This window comes from Phyllostomus discolor, chromosome 12, assembly GCF_004126475.2.
Source record: "Phyllostomus discolor isolate MPI-MPIP mPhyDis1 chromosome 12, mPhyDis1.pri.v3, whole genome shotgun sequence".
Taxonomy (NCBI): Eukaryota; Metazoa; Chordata; class Mammalia; order Chiroptera; family Phyllostomidae; genus Phyllostomus; species Phyllostomus discolor.
In genome coordinates this window covers 44902228-44925519 of record NC_040914.2, presented here as the reverse complement: position 1 = coordinate 44925519, position 23292 = coordinate 44902228, and the positions used below count along the sequence as shown (strand labels likewise).

General features: G+C 58.4%; 1 protein-coding gene across 1 annotated transcript; it reads left to right on the top strand.

Moving 5' to 3' along the window:
• The first annotated feature begins 3537 nt into the window (after positions 1 to 3537).
• TMED3 (transmembrane p24 trafficking protein 3) lies at positions 3538 to 8806 on the top strand. Its single transcript, XM_028502345.2, has 3 exons — positions 3538 to 3787; positions 5259 to 5507; positions 8381 to 8806. The coding sequence occupies exons 1-3, from the start codon at positions 3614 to 3616 to the stop codon at positions 8615 to 8617; spliced, it is 660 nt and encodes a 219-aa protein (XP_028358146.1). The 5' UTR covers positions 3538 to 3613; the 3' UTR covers positions 8618 to 8806.
• Positions 8807 to 23292: the final 14486 nt, after the last annotated feature.

Below are 23292 nucleotides of genomic sequence, written 5' to 3'. Positions count from 1 at the left end.
TGTCAGAGTTCCATGCAGTTTGATTTTCTGGCACTTCTGGCTGTTTATTGATTTTAGATTGGTTGTTATCCTCCTTTTGGCTGTGCGAGAAAGTGAAGAGCTTCTGGCTCCGCCTCCATCTTGGCTGGAAGCTAGTTTTGTTTTTATGACTAGTGCGCGGGGAGCACTTTTGCACACATTTGTCGGTAATCTATATCTGGGAACACACCGTCCCCAAATGAGCAGCTCAGAGACAACAGCCATCAGCTTGTACTTCTGCTGATGGTGCCAGGCTCCCCCGGGTCCCCTCACGTGTCGCAATCACCTGGGTGGAGGCCAGCCAGGCCGAGGTGGCGTCACTCACACGCCGGCCCTCAGGGGAATGTCGGCTGGAACTCCGTGTGTCCCTCCCCCACACACCAGCTGGGTTCTGAGGAAGTGAGGAGCAGGGGCTCTCCCCTGGCTGTGAGTCCGCCGTCATTTGACCCCCCTCGCCCTCTTCTATCTCGAGTGATTTTCCTGTCAATTAAGAAGGAAGTAACGTCCGAGCTGAGGTTTGCAGGAGGCGGAATAATGGCAGATCAGGGAGGCCGGTAAGAAACACACGCGGTGCTGAGAGGAGGAAGAATGGAAACTGAGGCGTTTGAGGAAGAGCCGGACTCCAGCGCGGATGCAGCATGAGGGGGCCCCCGGAGTCTAGAGCGACGCTGGGCGGGGCCAGGAGGCGGTGGGCGGGGCGACGCTGGGCGGGGCCAGGGGGCGGTGGGCCCTCCGTGCCCGCGCGCGCCGCAGGCAGCAGCTTTCCCTGCATGTCGTCTTCCCTTCGGCCCTGGGAAAGCCTGTTTGCAACGCTTAGTGCTTGGGGCCGAACAAGCTCGTTGGGACTTGAATAAAACAGTCACATGCAGGACCACAGAAGAATGAAAATGACAAAGAGGAGACGCACACATAGTTATCAGTACGAGACTGAAGAAGAAAGAAGGAGATGGAGAAAGAGAAACGGATTTGTTGGGAACATGAACACAGTGTCCTTGGGTGGTGGCGTTTTTACAGAAAATCCCACAGGAACACGTAAACACAACTGCAGCAATGTCAGGTGTAGCTACTAGAGCAATGCGTTTGTAAGAAGCAGCAAGACACAGTCTAGGCTGTTAACCACAGTGCCTTTGAAGAGGAGGGTGGTTCTGAGGACGGCGGGGGCTGTGAGGTTTACACGGAGGTGACAGTGAGGGACCAAGGACTCCCAGAGGACCCTTCTCTTCTTTTTTTTTTTTTTTAAGATTTTATTTATTTATTTTTAGAGAGGGAAGGGAGGGAGAATGAGAGAGAGAAACATCAATGTGTGGTTGCTGGGGGTCATGGCCTGCCACCCAGGCATGTGCCCTGACTGGGAATCGAACCAGTGACCCTTTGGTTCGTAGCCCGAGCTCAATCCACTGAGCTACGCCAGCCAGGGCTTCACCCTTCTCTTCTTACTCATGGAAGCATCTCAAGCAATCCCTGCTTTGGGGGCTCTTCATCCAGGAATTAAGTAACCAACACGGAGACCAGATAGAAAACCCAGATGGGCAAGTCTCAGCCGAGGAAGCTCTGGTGTGAACTTTGTTTTCAAGTATTTGTGAGCAAAACTGCAGTGCCCTGGCCACCCTCTGCCTCCTCTCTGTCTAACCAGAGGAAAGGAGGGGGCGTGGCATTCTTGGAACCCTTTTCAAAGTCTGAGTGGGGAGGAAGAGAATTCTGACATCCGCAGGAAAAGTGGACGCTACAATCTGGAAAGGGAGAGCTGGGTTGATTTTTTGTATTTTAATGTTTTCTGATTTACTATATTTTAATAGTCATATGTGCTTATTTTTAAGAAGTACAGCAGAAGGGAGAAAAACTTCATAATCCTGTTACCCAGAGCGAGAACATTCTGTTTTTGGTTTTTTGGGGTTTTTTAAAGGCAAAAATGAGCCCTGGCTGGTGTGGCTCAGTGGATTGAGCAGTGGCCTGTGAACCAAAGGGTCGCTGGTTCAATTCCCAGTCAGGGCACATGCCTGGGTTGTGGGCCAGGTCTCCAGTAGGGGGCCACCTAAGAGGCAACCACACAGTGAGTGATGTTTCTTTCTGTCTCTTTCTCCCTCTCTTCCCCTCTCTCTAAAAATAAATAAATAAAAAGACAAAGAAAGGCACATTGCTGCTATGAGGGTGAGTTGCTCTGCTCTGCCCTCGGCGCCCGGGGTTCCCCAGGGCTCTGCCACCTGCTACTGGCAGGGACTTGAAGATCGCCGGATGCCTCTCCTGGGGCCGTTTCTGTGTTGGTACGAGCTGGTTTCTCCGGGCTCTGACTCAAGGGGAGAGCAGTAAGTATCGAGTGAACTCACTGGGAGGTCCTTCCTGTCTCTTTTACATCGCGGGGTTCTGTGAGTCAACGTTCACCCAGGCTCTCTGATTCTCCGTGCGGTTCCAAACCTCACCCACAGGTTCTGCCCCAAACGTCTGGAAGAAAGTATGTCCACAGAGAGAAAAGGGGACTCTTTCAGCAGGTCTTGCCCCCACTTCCACCACTTCCCCCACTTCCTTTCAGGGAAGGGAAGTCAGTCCTGTTTCCCAGTCCTTCGAAGAGAGATGATGAGGGACCCTCCGGAAAAGGAGAAAATGGTGGTGGAAGGGGAGCGGTGACTGGGCACAAGGCCAAAGTGGCTCACCTTGAGGGAGGGAGTGCGTCCCCAAGGTGGGTACAAGGCTCATAAGTTTCTGGTCCCTTGAGTGGAACCCGTTCCGTACAGAGCAAAACCTCGGAGGGAGTGGCAGTGGGGGGCGCTGCGGGAGGCTGGGCCCGGGTCACACTTGGCAGAAAGGCGTCCGAGCCACCTGCCTGGAAGACACCCTACCCTGCAGCGCGGACCGTGGACACATCAGCAACCACAGGGATCCCTGAACCCGGGCGCTGTGCACAGTTTCAGAGCGTCACAGAACCCCTGGGGAGAGCCTACCAGGACTGCGACGGACCTACAACTTCAATTCGATTTAGAAAAGTGAAAAAACGGGACCTTTCCTACCTCCAAAGGAAATGGAGTGAAAACTCCAGAGCCTTCGGTGCGGTGGTGTCCGAGCTGGAAGCTCCAGAACGGCGCGCGCGCGCGCGCGGCAGGAAGGCGGCCCTGGCGGCTCCCGCGAACAGAGGGGCGTTTTACTGCCGTGACGGTACCCCGGGGAGGATGCGACGGTCCCCCCGGGGCGCCCCGGTACCCGGTGGGGCTGCGGTCCGCGCCCAGCGGCTGCCGGTGGAGGCGGGCCTGTCGCAGTCACTGGGTTACAACCTGGCGCCGCTCCCTGGAGAAAAGGGTGGTCGTTGCAAGGGGCCGGGGCTGGAGCAAGAGGAACGGAGGTGGCGCGGCGCCGCAGCGCGGGTCGGAAGCCGGGCCTGCGCCGAGTAAGCCCACGCGCTCACGGCCCTGCAGCCCCGGGTGCGGGCAGACACCAGGGGCGGTGGGGAGTCCGAGCCCCGCGTGGGGGACGAAGGATGCGCGCTCCCGCCCCGCCCCCCCCCCGGCGCGCCTGCGCACTGGGCCGCCGGCTCCCGGAAGCCGCGCTCCGCTCGCGCCACGTAGGTCCCGGCGCAGCCGCCGGGTGTTGCCTCCGAGGACCAGCCATGGGCAGCGCAGCCCCGCGCTCCGCCTCGTGGCTGCTGCTGCCGCTCCTGCTGCTCCTGCTGCGGGCCGAGCGGCTGCGGGGCGCCGAGCTCACCTTCGAGCTGCCGGACAGCGCGAAGCAGTGCTTCCATGAGGACGTGGAGCAGGGCGTCAGGTTCTCCCTGGACTACCAGGTGGGGTCCCGCCCCGCCCCTTCCAGTGCCGCCCGGCACCTGGGGCGGGGGGGGGGGGTGTCCCTGGATGGGGATGCTTGGGCGGGTCCAGCACCCCCGGGAGCTGGCCAGGATGCACCCTGCAGGCCCGAGGACTGTTGAGGCTTGCCACCTCTGGTTGGCCGGATGCGGGTTCTGTCCCAAGCATCTTGGACCTCTGTCCCCATGTGTATTGAAAATGGCAGCGAGAGGAAGTGGGTTTGTGGTTGGATTTTCTCTTCCGTCCCTCCTTTAAAGTCGTTGCTGCGGCGAGCGCAGAAGGAATGAGAAAGGCTCTTTGGACAAGGGGTCTCGGCGCAGCCTTGGAGCCCTGGCAGGATTTACAGGGAGCCGTGCTGTGGCGGCGGGACGCACGGAGGTTGCCATATGGCTCAGTGAAGCTCCCTGCGCCTGCACCTCGGGCTCTTTGGAGAGGCCTCGGGCTCACGGTTTTGGGGAACAGGTCCTGTACCTAAGGGTTGGTGAGCAGAGCTAGGCTTGGGGGGCTGAGGGGAAGGTACCCAGAAAGCCGTCTGCAGCCAGACACGGCTGGCTAGCTGGCACCCCAGAGACGAGGTGGCACCGGCAGCAGTGGGGGCCGGCCATGGTGGGCCCTGTGTGGCTAGGAGCCTTGTGCGTGCGTGGTGGTCTCCGAGTCCCTAATTCACCCACTGTTACAGCTCTGTGGACAGTGCACGTACTGCGGCTGGTTAACAGGGGGCAGCCTAGGTGCAGTCACCAAACAGTGGTCATTCTGAGGCTGGAGAGGCAGGAGAGACCATCTGGCCACTGCTAGATTAGGGATCCCTGTGCAGGGGTGTGCAGTGCGGGTTTATACACTTCCAGCAGCAGGAAGCTCCGTGCTGATAAAGCAGATTCTTCCATCTAGACAGGAAATTCTAAAGTTCTGAAGCAGGTGGAGGCAGCTTATGGTGTCCTTTGAGGGGGTCTTGGGTGCAGCCACTGGCTACCCGTGTGGGTCCTAACTTTCTTACGTTGGAGAAGCGAAGAGAACCATCCCCAGGCCTCTCCCACCTCTGACGGTTGCTGATTCTCTGAATGCTCAGCCTGTATCTGCCTCCCCGTTAGTTCCGGTAGGTGATGACGTTCACCTCTGCCAGACCTGCTCAGCAGCCGACCTCACCGTGGGCCTCAGCTCCCTGCTGTGTGAAGTGGGAAGGGTGAGGTTCCCTGCCCTCCTGCCAAACAGAACCTCAGGGGCCGGGCAGGCCGAGACTCAGATCCCAGCCTTGCCCTTTGCAAGCAGGGGGACCGTGGCCAGCCCACTGACCTTCCTCAGCCTCAGCGTCGTCCCTCGTGACGTGGGGGTGCCGCAGCAGCTGCTTTAGAAGAACCGAAACGTGTCTGCAGCTGGGCCGCGGGGCCTGGCTGCTGGTGTTGGGTGCGGGTGCCCTCTGGTGACGGCGGGCCTCGGGCGTCTCTGTGTTGTCAGGTCATCAGCGGAGGCCACTACGACGTCGACTGCTACGTGCAGGACCCCCTGGGAAACACCATCTACAGGGAGACCAAGAAGCAGTATGACAGCTTCACGTACCAGGCCCAGGTCAAGGGCGTGTATCAGTTTTGCTTCAGTAACGAGTTTTCCACCTTCTCTCACAAGACCGTCTATTTTGACTTTCAAGTGGGCGACGAGCCCCCCATTCTCCCGGAAATGGGGAACAGGGTCACAGCGCTCACCCAGGTGAGTGGACACACGCGGGGTCGGTCCTGGCAGAACCCCTCGGGCTGTCCCTGTCTCGGCTAGTGAGCAGAGTCGCCACCCACCCAGCTCCCAGTCCGTGGTCTGGTGGCTCTGCCCTCCTTTCCGAACCCGGTCCGAGAGGACGCTGTGCCCTCCTGGTCGGCCCCTCCACTCTCTGACCGGCGTCCTGCCGGGCTTCCTGCTGGTGTCCTCACGTTCCCAGTCGGTCCTCCTTGCCGCGCCACCTTCCAAGCGCCCACGGCCGGAGCCTCTCTGCTTCCCTGACGTGTCTGCGCCGGGGAGACCAGAGTCCACTCCGTGTGGTGTGTCGGTTAGGGTGACACAGGGACCCCGAATATCAATGGCTTAACACGGTGGATTTTTTTCTTAGTATTCAGGGGAGTGGGGTTAGGGGCATAGAGTTTTGCTCCGTGGAATGGCTCGGGAGTCTAGGCTCTCTCTCCTGTCCTCCTTCTGCTGTCCCTTAGGGCTTCTGAGCCCTCTGTCTCTGGTTGCCAGCGGGGGTGGGCGGGGGGCAACCAGAAAGTTGCACCTGCCTCTTCAAAACCCCAGCCCAGAAGCAACACACACATCACTCAGATCCGTGGTTGAGAAAGGGCCCGTGGCCCGTCTGGGAGAAAGGAGGGCGGGCAGCACAGTCCCAGCTGGGCTGTCGGCTCCTGGGAACAGCCGCACACTCGGAGAGACGGTGGACACTTCCGGGGACCAGATGGTCATCTCTGCCCCCCGCGGCTCTCCAGGCTGACTGTAATCTGACCCGGCCTCCTCTGCCCGGCTCCCCTGCTGCTAGTGTAGCCCCTCCCTCCTCCCCCCTCCCCGTGCAGGCCCTGTGCTGTTCCCCTGCAGCCCTGGTACCCGCGCTCCACACGGGCGTGACTCGGGAAAGGAGCTCATCAGGTAGTCAGGTGGCTGCGTGACAGGGCCCAGGGCGACCTGCAAGGCAGGAATGCCCATATGTGGCTGCAGCTGCTCCAGAACTAAAGCCCGATGACCTCCTGCGCCACCTTCCCTGGTGGCCACATGCTCCGTTCCCCGGGAGCGTGGCTGTGGGCTCACACGCGGTCTTCCGCCTTCCCTAGGCAGGCGGGTCCATTGTGGAACCACTCTTCACCATGGCTCTCTAATCAAGTTAAACGTGCGCCCCCTCGTTTGCCCTGCGGCAGCATCTGCAATGCTCTGTAGTGGCCGTTGGGCTCAGGCGGCTCCCGGCTGTGCACAGGAGGTTCCGCCCGGGGCGTGCTGGCGTCTTTCGCAACCTGTGCCGTTGAGAGTCCGGTGTGTCATGGAGGAAATGGCGTCCGTGCGGAAGATCTCGTGGGCACACGGGGCAGCACAGGCAGGGCTTTCCTCTCTGACCAGTGGGAAACCGACTTGTGGGGAGAAGGCCAAATGGACGAACGCAGTAGAGAAATTCCTTCCTGCAGGCGTAGAATGAGCGTTCGAGTCTGTCGCAGGTGTGATTTGCATGTGCTCCTGCACAGCCTCAGCATATCTGTGCATGCATGCACAAGTGTGTGCACACACACACGCAGAGTGCCATCTCCACCCAGCGCACTCATTTCGAGGACGGCCTGTGCTGTCACCGAGCCCTGTGACCGCAGCGCCCTGAATCCCAGGCGCACTCTCCTGCCCCCCCACTTGGTGGCCCTCTCCATCGAGGCCCTCGTCTCTCCGTCCCGGTGGAGGGGCGGCAGCTGAGTAGGCTCCCTGCCTCCAGAGCGGTTCCGGCCTGTCTCAGTGTCATAGCTGCCAGGGGGCTCTCTGGAAGCAGGGTCTCATCCTGCTCTTCTGCTCATGGAGCTTCACTGTGGAGCTTTGATCCTCTGGGCTGTGCCTGTGAGCTCCCACCCGCCCACGTCTCCTCCCCCCCAGACCCCACTCAGCCTAGGCCCTGCAGGCGCTCTCTGCCCAGGCTCCTGCGCCTCCTGCTCCCGGAACCCCTGTCCTCCAGCTCCACCTGCCCACCCACGAAGACTCAGGTGGTCACTCCTGTGCCCGCCCTCCTCCGTCTCCGGTGGCAGGATTGGCGGCTTTCCTGGGTGTCCCCCTGAACTCTGCGCCCCCTGTCCCTGGCTCTTTGCATGTGACATTGGTTATGTTCACCTTAACGTTGTGAACTTTTGAGACCCAGGACGGTATCTGGTGCCGATGCATCCCACAGTTCCTCGGGCCCAGAACAATGCCCGGGTGACAAGCAGAGACTTGATAGGTATGCGTCTGAATGAGTGACTCCGTGGAAGGAATCGGCGGGAAGACACCCAGCAGGACGTGGGGTTCTTACAGTCCGATCTTCCCAGGTGTCTCTCCTAAGGCCCTGGCCCCACCTTCAGTCTTGGTGGCCTTCCAGGGGTCACCAGGCTGACGTCGATAGAGACCTTGCTTCTACCTGTGTCACAGTCTCGGGCAGTGACAGGAGGGAGCACTGGGGAGGCTTCTGGAAATGTCCTGTCTTGAGACAAGATTCACACAAGTTTAAACACAAGTTTATGTGACCTCTTTCTTGATTCCTTCCCGGTTCGGTCCCCTCTTCCCTCTCCGGGACGGTGGACACGCCTGTGTGAGCTCTGGAGGTGTTCAGCAGGAGAACACAGGAGTGCTTGAAAACAGAGGCTCGGGACTCAAAAGTCCTGAGTTCAGATCCAGCCCCGGCCACGTACTGTGTGACTCGGGGGAAATCACTTCACCTCTCTGAGCCTCAGTTGGGCTCACAGGGGCAAAGTAGAGCCTGCAGCCTTCCGCAGATGTCACCTCGGGTGCTCATGACGACACTTGCTGTGTGCCGGCCCCCCCCACCTGCCCACCCTGGTCCTTCCGGGGGTCAGCAGCGTGCCTGCCCTTCTCTTCCCGCTCAGATGGAGTCTGCCTGTGTGACCATCCACGAGGCCCTGAAGGTGGTGATCGAGTCCCAGACGCACTACCGGCTCCGGGAAGCCCAGGACCGGGCCCGCGCCGAGGACCTGAACAGCCGGGTGTCCTACTGGTCCATCGGCGAGACCATCGCCCTGTTCGTGGTCAGCATCAGCCAGGTGCTGCTGCTGAAGAGCTTCTTCACGGAGAAGCGGCCCGCCGGCAAGGCAGTCCACTCCTAGCAGGGCTGTCCCGCGCCAGGGCTCCTCCTCACGACCAAGGCCACGGCCGCCCGCGGGCTGTGAGTGCGACCCCGGGCGTGGCACACATGCGCTCACCTCTCCTCCACTCAGGTGCTTCACCCTCATCCCTCAGTTGCAGAGTCCACGGAGCGCGGCAGTCGGAAGGCGTCTCACCGTGGTGCTGAGTGACATTCACAGTCAGGACACGGCCAGGCTGCTGGGGGTGGGGGGCACGGCCTCTAGTGTCTCAACTGCCGGGGGCACTCGAGCTGCCCCCTCTGCCCCCTCTGCTCCGTGGCGCCGGGTCTCACCTGGCCTGTGTCCCGTGCGGTGTGCAGAGGAGCGGGGCCTGCGTCTGGCCGTGCCTCCCACGGAGCTCTCTGTCCCAGGAAGCCAGGCCCTGAGGCCACTCCGCAGAAACTCCCACCCCACGGGGCACGGCCGCCAGCCCTGCCTGCAGGGACGGAGGGGTGACGGGGCCCCCCGTGGCAGCTGTGTGTCTCATCTCGGGGGTGGCGGCACCCTGGCTAGTAAAGACTCTGCAGGAGTTCCCTGGGGACGCGTGCTTGTCTTGCTTCGCCCGAAGGGAGCTCGTCACCTGGTGGGGAGCGTGGCTGTGTGTCGGTCGTCCTGGAGCAGGGGTGCCGTGGATGACACATGCAGGGCGCTGTGCGTGGACGCGGGGAGGGGGGCAGATCGCCCTCTTCCTGGTTGAACAAAAGCAGTGAAGTGGGCAGACGGTCACCCCATGACCTTGGACCCGGGTCTCACAGCCAACCGCCCGGTCGTCGTTTCATGCGAATGTAGGGAGGGGCCGAGGGCAGCCCGTGGGAAGACTGAGCCAGGGCGAGTGGCTGGGCCGAGAGCCGTGTCCACAGCGGCCACCGCGGTGTCCTTAAAACCTCGGTCAGACCACGTGGCTCCCGGTCAGAACCCTCCCCGGCTCCGCGTGCTTCTCAGCACTCACGGCTGAGCCCTCACGGTGAACCTGGGGCAGCCGCCTCACCCCCACCCTGCCGCCCTCCCCCACGGCACCCATGTCCCCCATCTTCCGGCTGTGGGGCCAGGCCTTGCTTCTGCCCGGGGCCTTTGCACGTGCGTTTCCTCTCCCGGTCTGCATGACCTGTCCTGGCCCACCGGCCCCAGCAGATGCCTGCGATCGGTGAGGTCTCCCCTAATCGCTCTGTTCAAGTGGCTACGGAGAGCGATCAGAGCACATTCAGGCCGGTATTTCAACAGAATCTCCCTCCCAGCCATTTTCCAAGGGCTAGTATCCTTACGGGTGTGGACACAAGGGTGCGGTGGTTTGTGGTGCTCAGGGCGCACTGTCTTCTTGAGAGACCCGGCTGCCGTGCGGGACCAGACAGGCAGCCTTCCCAGCAGGCCAGAGCCAGCCCATCCCCGTGACCATGAAGCTGTGACAAGGTGTCTCCTTCCAGCCAGGGACCCGGCTGCCCTTTCTCACGGGTTAAGCTCTCTCCCGGGACACCAGTGGGCGGGGTCTGAGCAAAGGCCGTAGGATCTGGTATGGACGACGTTTTATGCTGGGCTTGCACCCAACACGGCACATGAAGTCTGGACGTTTAACTTCCTCCCTCTCAAAGTCCCAGGTCCCTCCCCTTTCGGCCGTGGGGAAAACATTGCCAAGATGATGTCCCCAGGCTGCTCTGTCCCCACTCGGCACGGGACGCGCGTGCCTCTGACCCTCACGCTCCCTGGCCCGCCCACACGGCCCCCGGCAGAGCACGCACCAGGCACACAGAGGTCAGGGCTGTACCTGCAGTGGGTCTATGAGAAAGCCCGTCCCCTGCAGCGTGGCTTCAGGCACAACTGTAGGAATGCGGAGGGAAGTTTCTCAACCGGACTCAGCTAACAGAGCTGAATGGGCAGGTCAGGTTTGGGAGAACTTGTTTTTCCAGCTCCGGTGGCAGAACAGGCTGTGGTCAGCCCCTCCCTGCCTGCCTGCTGTGGAGATGGCAGTTCGAACTTTTGGGTTATGTGGAAAGGGATCACCTTCCGCTTATCTTGGCTCTCTGGACATCACACTCCTACTACCCTCAGCACTAGCACAGCATCGTGATTCTGGATTCCGGCTCAGCGGGTGCACTTTTCCCCAGCCAGCTGGTGTTTCTCGGCCCTGTATTTGGCTCCAGGGAAAAGAGGCTTCCACCCTGGCTGGCGTAGCTCAGTGGATTGAGTGCGGGCTGCTAGCCAAAGCATCACAGGTTCGATTCCCAGTCAGGGCACATGCCTGGGTTGCAGGCCATGGCCCCCAGCAACCACACATTGATGTTTCTCTCTCCTTCGCTTCCCTCTCAAATAAATAAATAAATAAATAAATCTCTAAAAAAAAAAAGAAAAGAAAAGAGGCTTCCAGTGGGATTTTCCATCACACCGTGGAGAAGTCAGCCAAGAACGAGGTAAGACTCGACATTGCTTGTGGGTCTGTTTTCGTGGGAAACCGTCACCGCCCAGTGCCTGGTTCGGTGCAGACTCCTGGGACCCGGGCCTCACGTGCAGCCGCGTGGAAGAGCACCGTGAGAGTCGGATCATAGGAGAGGGCCCCCGGACCACCGTGTCACATTCGCAAATGAAGTGACACAAGGCGCCGCTCTGGTGGCGTTTGCAGTGGGGTTGGCTTGGAAGCCAGGGGGGTGAGTCCCGCACGCCCACCTGAGCTGCTGGAACTTGGGGGACCGACACCCCCTCAGCCATTGTGCTGTGACGTGATTGCTGTGCACCCGAAGCAGCCTCAGACACACGAGACTGTGGATTCCTACCAGAAATCACAGCGTAACAGTCACTTCCACAGCAACGATCCTGGGCTGGGGCTGAGACATGAGGCCCCGTCCCCCCATCTGAACAGACCAGTTCCCTGTAACAGCAGCTCCTGCCTCCCCGGGACTGGCTGTCAGAGAGGCAGACACTGGACCTGCGTTCGCTTGTGAGAACACCCACCGACTCTGTCAGCCAAGAGAAACAAAAACCTCAGAGGGTGCCAAGTGCAACTTGGAGAGTTCCGAGAGGCTGACGTCACCGAGTGCCTGGGTGGCTGCCGCAGGTGGGGAGCCGGCCAGGTGATCTGGGAGCAGAGGGCAGAGGTGAGCCCGGAACAGGCTCGATGTCGAGCAGGAAGCAGGGGAGGCCCGGGTTGCGTGGGCTGCAGAAGCCAGGAGCAGGGAGCTTGGATTTTCTCCTCCCGGCCGAGATGAGTAGACAAGGGGGTGACATGAGAGCCCCCCACTCCTGTTGGAGCAGCCGCAGTGGGGCAGGGGAGAGCTGGTGGTGGGGCCACACAGGGCACACGAGTGACGGGGGAGGGGAAGCCCAAAGCAAGGGAGGTGCCTTTGTGATTGGCTCCAGCGAAAAGGAGAAGACGCCCACCCGGCCCTGTGGAGCGCTGGCCCCCCAGTCGCTACCACGTGGTGGGGGCGCTGCAGCCCTCGCTGGGTAGGCCGCGATTGACCTCCACGTCCATCGGCTGATGTGGAAGCAGCTGAGGAGAACCCCTCTGGGGAGTGTGGGGCCTAAACCCCAGGCTGGGCTCCCCTGCCTGCAGCGCCCCCTGCACCCGGAGAGTACAGACAGCATCCAGCTGCGAAAGCCACCGGGGTTCCCTCTGCCGGAGGCGGACAGCTGCAGACACAGTGAGCAGAGACACCACGCGCTGTTTCAAGGGCCCGCGCATACACTTTCAAATGCAGCCACGTACCCCGGGATCCGGCAAAGCGGAGGAGGGCGGCGGGGACTAGAGACGCTTGAGGAGAGACTGGGGACAGTGGCTTTGAGGGGGGAACTGGGACAGCAGCCGCCAGGATCCCCGTGCTGAGTCGCCACCCATTTTCCCTTCTTTCCTCTTTTTGTTTTAAATCTTGCTTTCTCACTTGCTACAGCCACCCTGCTCAGGCGACCGCTCCCCTCTGAGTGGCATCAGCCTGAGGGGAGCACTAGCCCCGCCCCCAGGAGGGACCCCGCCCACCGCGTGGGGCTGGAGCCTGACTGCGGAGGGCGGAGCGACTAGATGGACACCTGAAGGGTCCGCCCCAGACGGCAGGTCCCTGGACGTCTCGCACCAGCTGCCGAAGGACAGACGGGCTCACCATCTGACGTCACCATGGGTGGTTCCAGAAAGAAGAAACAGTGGTAAATACTAGATGCTACCGAGGCGAAATCCACCATGGTCTTCTCCACGACCTGTGATGCTTTCTTTCCCGCACAATTTAACATTCATTTGCTATCCTTCAAGTTTGTGCGTATTCAGTCCCTGGATTTTATATTGTAATTTATTTAAATTCTCATGTTTTGCTCCTTCCTTCTCTTACCCCATTTTACCTTCTCCTTTCCTCCTATTATTTTTGTTTTAAATTTGCTTTCTCACTTGCTACGACTTGTTTCCATTCTGCACTCTTACAAGTTTCCCCTGTTCAGCCTATTAAAACCATTTTGTTTTTGTCAATGGTCATCTCACATTCTTTTTGTCACTCTTACAATACCTGTGTTCTCTCGCCATCTTTAGTAATCTTTGTTTTAAAATATCAGAAACAGAAATTAGGGGGACAATTCCATATGCTATAGCAACAAGGAAAATAAAGTACCTAGGAATAAACCTAACCAAGGATGGAAAGGACCTGTACTCAGAAAACTGTACAACCCTGAAGAAAGAAACTAAGGAAGACACAGACAAATGGAAGCATGTACTGTGTTCATGGATTGGAAGAATTAACATCATCAAGATGTCCATGCTACCCAAAGCAATTTATAGATTCAATGCAATCCCTATGAAAGCACCAATGACACATTTCACAGATACAGAACAAACATTTCAAAAATTTATATGGAACTATAAATGACCCTGAATAGCCACAGCAATTTTGAGGAAGAACAACAAAGTAGGGGGGATCACAATACTTGATATCAGACTATACTACAAGGCCACAGTAATCAAAACCGTCTAGTACTGGCATAAGAACAGACACATAGAACAGAATAGAGAGCCCAGAAATAAACCCAAGTCCCTGTGGTCAATTAATATTCGACAAAGGGGACAGGAGCATAAAATGGAGTGAAAGTAGCCTCCTCAATAAATGGTGTGGGGAGATCCAAACAGGTACATGCTAAAAAATGAAACCTGACCTCCAACTGACACCATACACTAAAATAATCTCCACATGGATAAAGGCTTAAATAAGTCACAACACCATAAAAGTCCTAGAGGAGAACATAGGCAGGAAAATCTCAGATATTCCACACAGCAATATTTTCACCGATGTGTCCCCTAGAGCAAGGGATATAAAGGAAAGAATAAACAAATGGGATCTCATCAAAATAAAGCGCTTCTGCACGGCTAAAGAAAACATCAGCAAAATGAAAAGGGAACCAACCATATGGGAAAATATATTTGCCAATGATACCTGAGACAATGCTTTGATTTCCCAAATATATACAGAACTCACACGACCCCACACCAAGAAAACAATCCAAGTTAAAAATGGGCAAAGGGCCTGAACAGGCACTTCTCTAAGGAGGACGTCCGGAGGGCCCATAGACAGATGAGAAAATGCTCAGCATCACTAGCCGTCAGAGAGATGCACATTGAAACCACAGTGAGATGCCACTTCACACGGGTCAGAACGGCCATCCTGAACAAATCAGCAAACAACAAGTGCTGGCGAGAAGGGAAGGGAACCCCAGGGCACCGTTAGGCGAATGCAGCCTCATGCAGCCTGGGGTGGCTCCTCTGACCACCTTTGTCATGCAAGACATTCATACCTCAGGAGCACCCACAGCCTAAATCCTAAGATCAAACCCAGCTGATAGCATCTTCTTAGGAATTTGCATAAAAATATAAGACCAGGTCAAGAACAGCGCGTGTGAGTTATTCTGACCCAGCTCTGCATCAGTCCGCAGGTAGGAAACACTGGTTTGGCTGATTCTAGTGCAGCCTTCCAACTCTGTGGAGGGGCCTCCTAGTTCACTCTCATCTTTTTAAAATTAATGTGGGTTTATTAATATTAAAAATAATCTTTAAGGCATTACTGAAGAGAGATACGAAGAGATATTAGCTGCATGCAAAATTTAAAATTGTAGTTTCCTTCAAAATATACAATTAAATCTTGTACCATGTGAGTGGAAATTGGGAAGTTTATCATCACAGCAGGAGATGTTAACATCTTTTTCTCAGCAATTGGCAAGATTGAAAAGAAAAACCAGTAAACAGGTAAAAGATCTGAGCCACACAGGTAGCTACAGGTACCTGACAGATATAGGACCAAAAGCACATTTTTATTCCCAGTATGGGACAATTCCAAAACTTACATTCTTGTCATCTTCAAAACCCATCAAATACAGAAGGACTCATCCTATTATCATGTTTGCTTTCTCAGGTTAGCCAAGAAAAATAGAAAAAGTCTATTCAAATATTTAAAAGCACAATGAGTGTGAAGAAAATCTGTTACTCACTTACAACACAGTGAGTTTGTCTCCTGACCACGCGAATACGCAGTGAGAACGACTCACGGTGAAGCACGTTCTGGAGACTATTTGGGGGAAATGATCAGTTTTCTGATGTTATAACAGCAGCCGGAACTACATACCTGACTTCTCTGTGCTTTGAAGTTGTGCTTCCGCTTTGTCGTGGACAAATAACATGCACTTGAAGCATTCTGTACACACTAAAACACCTTCCACACAGGCAAAGCAACCAGCACCAGAATGAAAAGGCCTGGAACGGAATGTGAGTGATTACGTGCAAACTCGGAGAAAGGCCGCGATGCGCACAGAACATCCCGGGCAGCCTCGCCTTCACCGGGGGCTCCCCCAGCTGCCCCCACTCGCTGACAAGATCAGTCAGGTTGCACAACGAAGACATTCTTTGTTAAAGATACACACAAAAACACTATGAATAAGGCTATCCCCTTCTTCCGATGCACTGTGCACTGATCACAGTCTCATATTTAAGGCAAAAAGGAAACTTCGTGCTCTTAGGCGCGCAAGTCTGGTTAACCTTTGTCAGTGTCACTAGCTCCCAGGAGGAAGTCCCAAGAGCTAAGGGGGTGCCGAGGCCACGTCTCCCCCAGGAAGGGGGCGCTGGTGAGGAGCAGTTACCAGGAGCACCGGGTGAGCTGCAGTCTGAGGAGCCCCAGTTTGACCTGAGATGCAGGGAAGACCGCTAGGGGGCGCGCCAGACGCCATCCGGGCGCGTTCGGAGAAGACCCGGAGAACCCCCCACCGCGGCCCTGCGCGCCCAGCGGCAAGGCCACTAGAGGGGTCTCGGCGCTGCCTGCGCGCCGCCTCCCTTACATGGTCTGTGTTCCTGGCATGCACTTGTCGGAAATGTCTCTGTGCTCGAAAAGCCGCCCCCTGGCCTGGATACCTGTCCTTTCACGCGGAGGGAGCCAGGTCTGCGGCTCTGGCCAGCCACGCCCCGGTTAAGGCAGCTGAACCTGGAGTCACCTGGTTCCTACTGCGACCCTGAACTGCTCACAGCGTTGGATTCACCTGGCCGGGGCGGGGGGGGGGGGGGGTGCAACGGTCGATGGCTGTGCCCTCAGTCCCAGAAGCTACCCGCTGATGTGGGGTGCCGTCTGGCCTCCCAACGGCCTGAAGAACAGCTGAGGAGGACAGACCTCTCCTCTGGCTGTTTGGGAGGCTGTGGCTCTGGATTTGGTTTGCACGACACACACCCGAGGTCCGTTTAACACCGCCAACGCCGGAGCACATTCCAGACCAGGGGCTCGGGAGGGGACGGGACATCAGGGTTTTTACTCTGTAAGGACTCCGACTTCCCCAGCTGTGAGTTCCGATGAAGGACCCCTCTCACGTCAGGGTTTCTCGGGCTCGCAGGACCGCAGGATCACACGGTGACACCACAAAGGCCCGCACCTTCAGCAGAAAAATACCCAGGAAAAGTCTGAGGACATGGAGATGAGTGATTTGCCCGATAAAGAATGCAGAGGAGCAGTCATAAGGGTCCTCACCAGACTTGGGATAGAGCAGAGGCACTTAGGGAGAACCTCCACAGAGAGTTAGGAAGTGCAATGAGGAACTGAATGTCAACAAAACGAAGAGACAACCTGCTGAATGGAAGAAGATGTTCACAAGTGATACACCTGGCAAGGGGTTAATATCCAAAATATACAAGGAACTCATATAACTTCACACGCACAAAAATCTGACTTAAAAATAGGCAGGAGACCGAAATAGACTCTTCTCCAAAGAGGACATACAGATGGCCAATAGCCAGATGCTCAACTTCACTAATCATCAGGGAAATGCAAATTAAGACCACAGTGCGACGTCACCTCACACCTGTCAGAACGGCCGTCAGCAGTCGAACAAGTGTTGGTGAGGAGGCAGAGAAAGGGAACCCTCATGCACTGCTGGCGGGAGTACACATTGGTGCGACCGCTGTGCAGAACAGTATGGAGGTTCCTCAAAAAATCAAAAATAGAACTACCACGTGACCCAGCAATCCCACTGCTGGCTATTTACCCAAAGAAGTCTAAAACACTAACGGAAAAGATACACACATCCTGTGTTCATTGCAGTGTGTTTTTTTTTTTTACAGCAGCCAACTCATGGGAGCAATCTAAGTGTCCATTGATAACAAATGAATAAGGAAGATGGGATACATACAAACAATGAAATATTACTCAGCCATATAAAGAATGAAATGTTAACATTTGTGACAATGTGGATGGACCTAGAGCAATATTTTCAACCAGAGTGCCACAAGAATGGAAAAAAGGCAAAAAAAAAATGTTGTGGTTTTTTTTTTAAATAAAATCCTGGGCAAGGTAGAATGGTTATTCCTGATTACCCTTTCTCTTTTTAAGAAAGATTTTTTTTATTTATTTTTAGAGAGGGAAGGGAAGGAGAAAGAGAGAGAGAGAGAAACATCAATGTGCGGTTGCTGGGGCCGTGGCCTGCAACCCAGGCATGTGCCCTGACTGGGAATCGAACCTGCGATGCTTTGGTTCGCAGCCCGCGCTCAATCCACTGAGCTATACCAGCCAGGGCACCCTTTCTTTTTTAATTATTATTTTTTATTTGTTGATTTCAGAGAGGGAGGGAGAAACATCAGTTTGTTGTTCCACTTTTTCATGCTTTCCTTAGTGGATTCCTCAGCATATGGGGGCGAAGCTCTAACCGATGGAGCTGCCCAGCCAGGACCTCCCTTTCCCGTCCTTGTGCCCTCGGCACAGAGCGGGTTAGCAATGGCCTCACCATAAGGCACTACAAGCGGATGAATTTTACAGCTGGGGCAGAGGAGTTCTGGGGACATCAAGTTGTCAACACGTCATCCTGATCACGCAGTATTTAAAGTATCCATTTATTAGCAGGTCCACTTTTAGAGATTGTTGCCAGCCACATCCGGGCAGCATGCTTGCGGGCGGGGGAGGGGGTCGCTGGGACGAGATGTCGTTCCTGGGGTGGGGGGCCATGCTCACACCACAGGTAGCCAAGGCCACCACGGCCACTAGGGGGCAGGCATCTGGACTGTGCTCCTGGAAACCCGGGGGTAGGGGGGCGTGGGGCTGGGGTGGTGGTGGAGGTAGGCTCCTCTCCGTGGGGATTTTTTTCCCCCTGAAATGGGATATCCCATGGGTGTGAAAAAGCATCATTCCTAACAAAGGGACCCAGGGTGTCATCTGTGGGAGCCTCCCGGGCCGCGGGGACAGGGTCTGTGCTGGCTGCGGCACCGCAGGCAGCTGCTGCGTTTCGGCCCACGGCGGCGCACAGGATGCCCTCGAAGGGCCCCCTGTTCGGATGATGTTTTCAATCGGACTTTCGGAAACCCACCCAAGTTCCGTCGGTCCTGGGTGTGAGCGCGATTGTGTGTGTTTGGGGAAGGGGCGGTCACGTGACCGCCCGTCTCTCCAACCTGGGCACCATTCAAACCGAGGCTAACCCCAAACGAAAAGCAATGAACGAAGTGACCACCTTGCCCAGGCCTTGAAAAGGGCGGCGGAATCAGCGGCCGGGAAGAAGAGCCCCGCGCAATCCAGGGAAGAGAAGTGAAGACACCGCGCGCCCCTACTTGGCCACTGGGGGCCGCAGTCACCTTCAACACAGGGAGTGGGGAGACGCGAACCCTGCTGGCGGCGCCGGTCGCCAGCTCCCTCCAGCGCGCAGCCTCCGCTGGCTCTGCCCCCAGCGCTGCAACCGCGATCCGGGACCGCGCGGACGTGGCCTTCCTGGAGCTCTGCTCTGGCGGCGCCCCGCGCGCGCTCTCCAGGCTGCAGCCTCCATCAGGGTAACCTCCTGGGGCGTCCGCCGCGCCCCTCCCGGGGCCCGCCCCTCCATCCCCAGGGCGCGCGCAGTCACTGCCTGTGCGCCCTGCCAGCCTGCGCGCCCCGGCAGGCGACGATGGGGAGGCCGAGCCCGCCTCTGTGCCGCCGCCTCCCCGGCCCTCGCTGCTCACTGCCCCCGAGACCGTGACGCGGCGGCACAGGCCGAGACACAACGCCCGAGGCTGAGGCTCCCCGGGCACTGAGGCCAAGTCCCGGGGTCGCCGCGAGCCCCGGCGCCATGCGAGCCTGTGCTGGTTGGCTCCTGCCCCGGAGGAGCCCGCGCGCCGGCTCTGGCCGCCGAGCGCCCGCTCCTGCCCCGGCCGCAGTCGGGGGGGCGCCGCGCAGGTGAGAGCAGAACCCTGAGTCAGGGGCAGAGCTGCAGCCTCCCCAGCCCCGGGAAGCAGCCCCAGCACGGAACCGGCTGTCCGGGAGGCGGGGACCAGTGGGCTCCGGAGCCTTCCGGAGGCACGGCACCCGAGGCCGTGTGGACCACAGCCAGAGAGGTTCGGGAGACCCGCATGGACCCTGCTCCGGGAGCCTCGGAGGTAACTTCGGAGAGCCGGGGCGGGCGGGGATGGGAGCGCACGCCAGCGTGCGCCAGTGCGCGGTGTGGGCACCGGTGCCGGCGCGCCGGGTGTGAGTCCACCTAACCCCCAGGGCTCCGGAACGGTGCGGGCCACCGGGCCCTTTCTGCTGCGCTCTGGGCGGTGGTGGAGAGGGAGGGGGGGTGTGGTGTAGCGGGCTTGAGCCAACCTGGCGGATAGAGAAGGGATGAGGGAAGAGAAACAACGGACAAGGACCATGCAGTTCGGGACAAGTTTTCATGGCTGCAAATTCGCTTCTAGAAGACTGTACTTCGAGGGTTAAATATACCGTCGGGGTGTGTGCACGGCCTGGCACATCAGCGCAAAGTGCACGGGACAAGCCCCAGACAGACCACCAGTGCGTCCGGTTCTCCGGGCGAGACTTCCAGCGGCGTCGATGTGGAACGGGCGTGCGGTTCTCACCGAGGAGGTGGGCCGTTCCACTTCACCCTCGGGGAAACGCAGGGGCGCAGCCTGGCCGCCAGGTGTGCCCCCGCTCGCCGTCTGGCTCAGGCACGGGACGCGTCCCTCTCCCCACCCCTCTGTGCGCCGCCTTCCCTGGGGCCGCCAGACCCAGCCTCGGCGATCACTTGCCTGTCCTGCTGGAAGACCACGGAGGTGTGAACCCGTGAGTCCAGGGTGGGGACGGTGCCGGTTCGCTCGGGCGCTCTTCCAGACACATTTAGCGAAGGCTTCAGACCGTTCGGCTTGAGGAGGATGGGCGGTGTCACCGGGCAGCGGGGGCTCCGTGATTCTGTGTGTGCCTCGGACAGCTGCCAGGAGGAGTCTGGCGGCAGCAGACGTGGCCGGCGGGCGATGCACCCCTTCCCCCAGCAAACAAGCTGCTGCCCGTGCCCCCTCTTCCGGATGGAGACGGTGGGTGGAGGCTCCTCCCTCCTTTCCATGTTTGCGACCCGCCGGCATCCATGGAGCCTGCCCTGCAGGTGGAGAAGCCAGCAGACCGCTGTGGGTACACCACGTCTTTTACAATGAGCTCCGCTCCGCGCCACCAGCTCCTGCAGAGTCTGGGGGTGGGGGGTATTTCGGGGCCTGCTGGAAGAGGAGAAGGGGGCCACGGAGAGTAGCCTGCATGGAGGGACAGCTGTCCAGCCCCCTTTAATGGGCTTTCTTCTTGCTTATCCGAGGAAGGTGGGGCAGGAGGGGGAGAGGGAGGGGAGTCCGCAGAAAGAGCAAATTCAGAGATTTTTCTTAGCTTGCAGGAAGCTGGAGAGAAAAGCTCAGACGCCTGATACACAAAGTCAGACGCTTGTCGTGTGTGGGGGGGGGGGCCGATTTGTATCGATCTGGGGCCGTGAGATAATAAATGTCAGCCGCCAGGGGAGGAACACATCCGTTTATTTGCATTTCTGATGAGTTTGGTGAGGGAGTGCTCCGAGACACTTTCATACTTGGGAGACAGACAAAGGTTTCTTTGTTGGCGGGAGTCCTTTCTGAACCCTACATATGTAATGCCATTTTCTTCCTGGCTCGGGCTAGAGGTGACATCGATGTGACTTCCAGCCTGGAAAAGCCTTTGTATCTATTAACTCTTTGGTGCCCCGCCGGAAACATCTGTGCTCCTGTGGGCCCGAGACGCCTGCCTCCCTCTGCCCGCGGCACACAGCCGTGCTCCGGGGGTTTTTCTCCCTCAGGATTCGTCCCCGCAACGAGCTGTTTCTCGAATCTTGACGCAGGGGAAGCAGAAACCAGCGAGGCTTTGTGTCTGCTGGGCAGGGATGCGACCACCAGGAGACGGGAGGGGGCGGGCCCTGCTCGCTGCTCCAGCCACGTGGTGACGTGTGGTCTCCAAGTTCCTCGGTGACTGGGCTGCTGGAGCCCCCCACCCCCCGGCCCCCATTACCTACCTCTTCCCACTGACCTGCGTGCGGGTCTCAGTTTGTGGAGCTTCCCTGCAGGCTCCAGCAGCAGTGCGAAGGCGACAAGGAGGGCAGAGGGGTGTGGAGACCAGAGACAGGCAGAGGCGGCCGGCGGCCAACCCCGGGCGTGCTGCTCACTCCTGACGTCTTGGTCTTGAGACGTTGCTAACTTTCCTGCCGGCGAGTGTACCGTCACCTGCACAGCGTGAGAGAGAGAGCACCAGATCAGACCGTTCATCCCCCTCCCCCCTCCCTGAACAGCAGAACCTTTTAGAGGAAATCTGCTATGGAAGGGAAGCATCAGAAACCCACTCGAGAGCAGGGGAGGGCTATGCCAGCCTGCTCACTCCTGGTGTGACTCTGAGAGCCCCCCGTGGGGACCCCTAACGGCCCCCCAGATCCCAGTCGGGGAATCGCTCGCAAGGCTTCTCTGTACAGTTTGGCACGTTCCCTCTCGGCATCTGAAGTGAAAATACGGGGGCTGGCGAGAGCCCGTTCACAGCTGTGTGTGTGAACCAGTTCACTCGTGCCTTATCATTTATTTATTGGCAGTGCTTGTCTCATTGTGGCTGTTATCACTTTGCATCCCCTCCTCGTGATTTATCCGTTAGGTCATGACGGTTGGTAGTTTCACCTACTTTTGTCCCCCCACCACCATGGGGGTCACCTAGTTCCGTGTCACAGTGTGTCACAGACCCGTCCCTCGCATCTGGTCCCCGGGGACGGCTAGCTAAGCCCCTGCCACCTGAGTTCCTGGAGGACCCCAGACTTTTCAGCCCGAAGACCCCCGAATCTCGTGCAGGGCCTGGCGCATCAGCAAGTGCTGAGTGGGTGCCCGCTGAGTGGATGCGAGAAAGAGAGGGGAGGACAGCCTGGATCCGAGGCAGTGGGAGTCTTAGGGGGCAGGGACCCCCGTTTCTGCATTGCTCTGTTGCCAGGGCGCAGCAAGCTTGGACACCGAAGTTGTTAATGAGGAACGTGAGTCGGGTGGCTAGTCCCTCTGTCCCAAAAGATTCTGCTGCCCCCTCGGGGCGCGGGTAGGATGCCGTTTCCCGCTCAGTGGAAACGACTGTGCCCAGGTGCTCTTTCTGGCCAGGGAGATGGGCGTGGGAGCGCCAGGCGTTAGCAGGTACCTCGCCGTGTCCTTCGTCCCCAGGGGGCGGGGGTGCCGCTCTCCGCGCCGGGTTGGCGGTGACGTGGAGCAGAGCCCCCTGCCGACTCGCGCTGGACCTGCAGCGGGGAGAAGAGAGGCCCTGGGTCGTGGTGTTCCAAGGTCTCTTCCCACCCGGGATGCATCATTTTGGAGCCTCGCAAACCAGAGTGAAAACACTGAGAAGGCCTCGCTGGGAAGGAGCGGTCTCGGGCTCTCCGGAAGCCCCGGCTCTGGTTCTGGTGGCTCTGAGTCTCGGTCTTCCGATCCGCGGGCCTGCGTGCTGATCCGCCAGGGGGCAACAGCGCATGCGCAAGAGGCCGCACAGGCTGCGGTGAGCATCCAAAGAGACCCCCCCGGAAAGCACTTGGTGCCACCAAAACCCTGACGTGCGAGATGCACGGGCTGAGCTACATTCATTCCCCCTCCACTCTGATCCCTGTACCCGTTTATTCTCCTGTGGGGCCGGTGTCACAGGCCGTCCCCGCCTCTGACACACCAGAACCGCCTGGCCCCAGAAGGCTCTCATCTGGCGGGAGCGAGGCTGGGGCCGCGCCCGGAAGGCTGCACAGGTGAAGCGGGCTCCGGTGACTTGCTCTGGGCTGGAACAGAGCCGCTCAGGCTTCTGCTGCCTTTTCTGCACAAGAAAACCCAAACCTTGGTCTCCGCACGTCGCTGCAGCCGGTCCTGGGAGGGTGCACGCCGGTGGGCACAGCGGCCCAGGAGGCAGAGAGAAACGCTGCCCGTGGCAGCGGGAATTCAACCCGAGGGA

Bases quoted from the DNA above. Each gene is read 5' to 3' on its own strand.
- TMED3 (XM_028502345.2), top strand. From the start codon at position 3,614: ATGGGCAGCGCAGCCCCGCGCTCCGCCTCGTGGCTGCTGCTGCCGCTC. The intron at 3,788-5,258 runs GTGGGGTCCCGC...CTGTGTTGTCAG, and splicing joins GGTTCTCCCTGGACTACCAG to GTCATCAGCGGAGGCCACTA. The intron at 5,508-8,380 runs GTGAGTGGACAC...CTTCCCGCTCAG, and splicing joins GGGTCACAGCGCTCACCCAG to ATGGAGTCTGCCTGTGTGAC.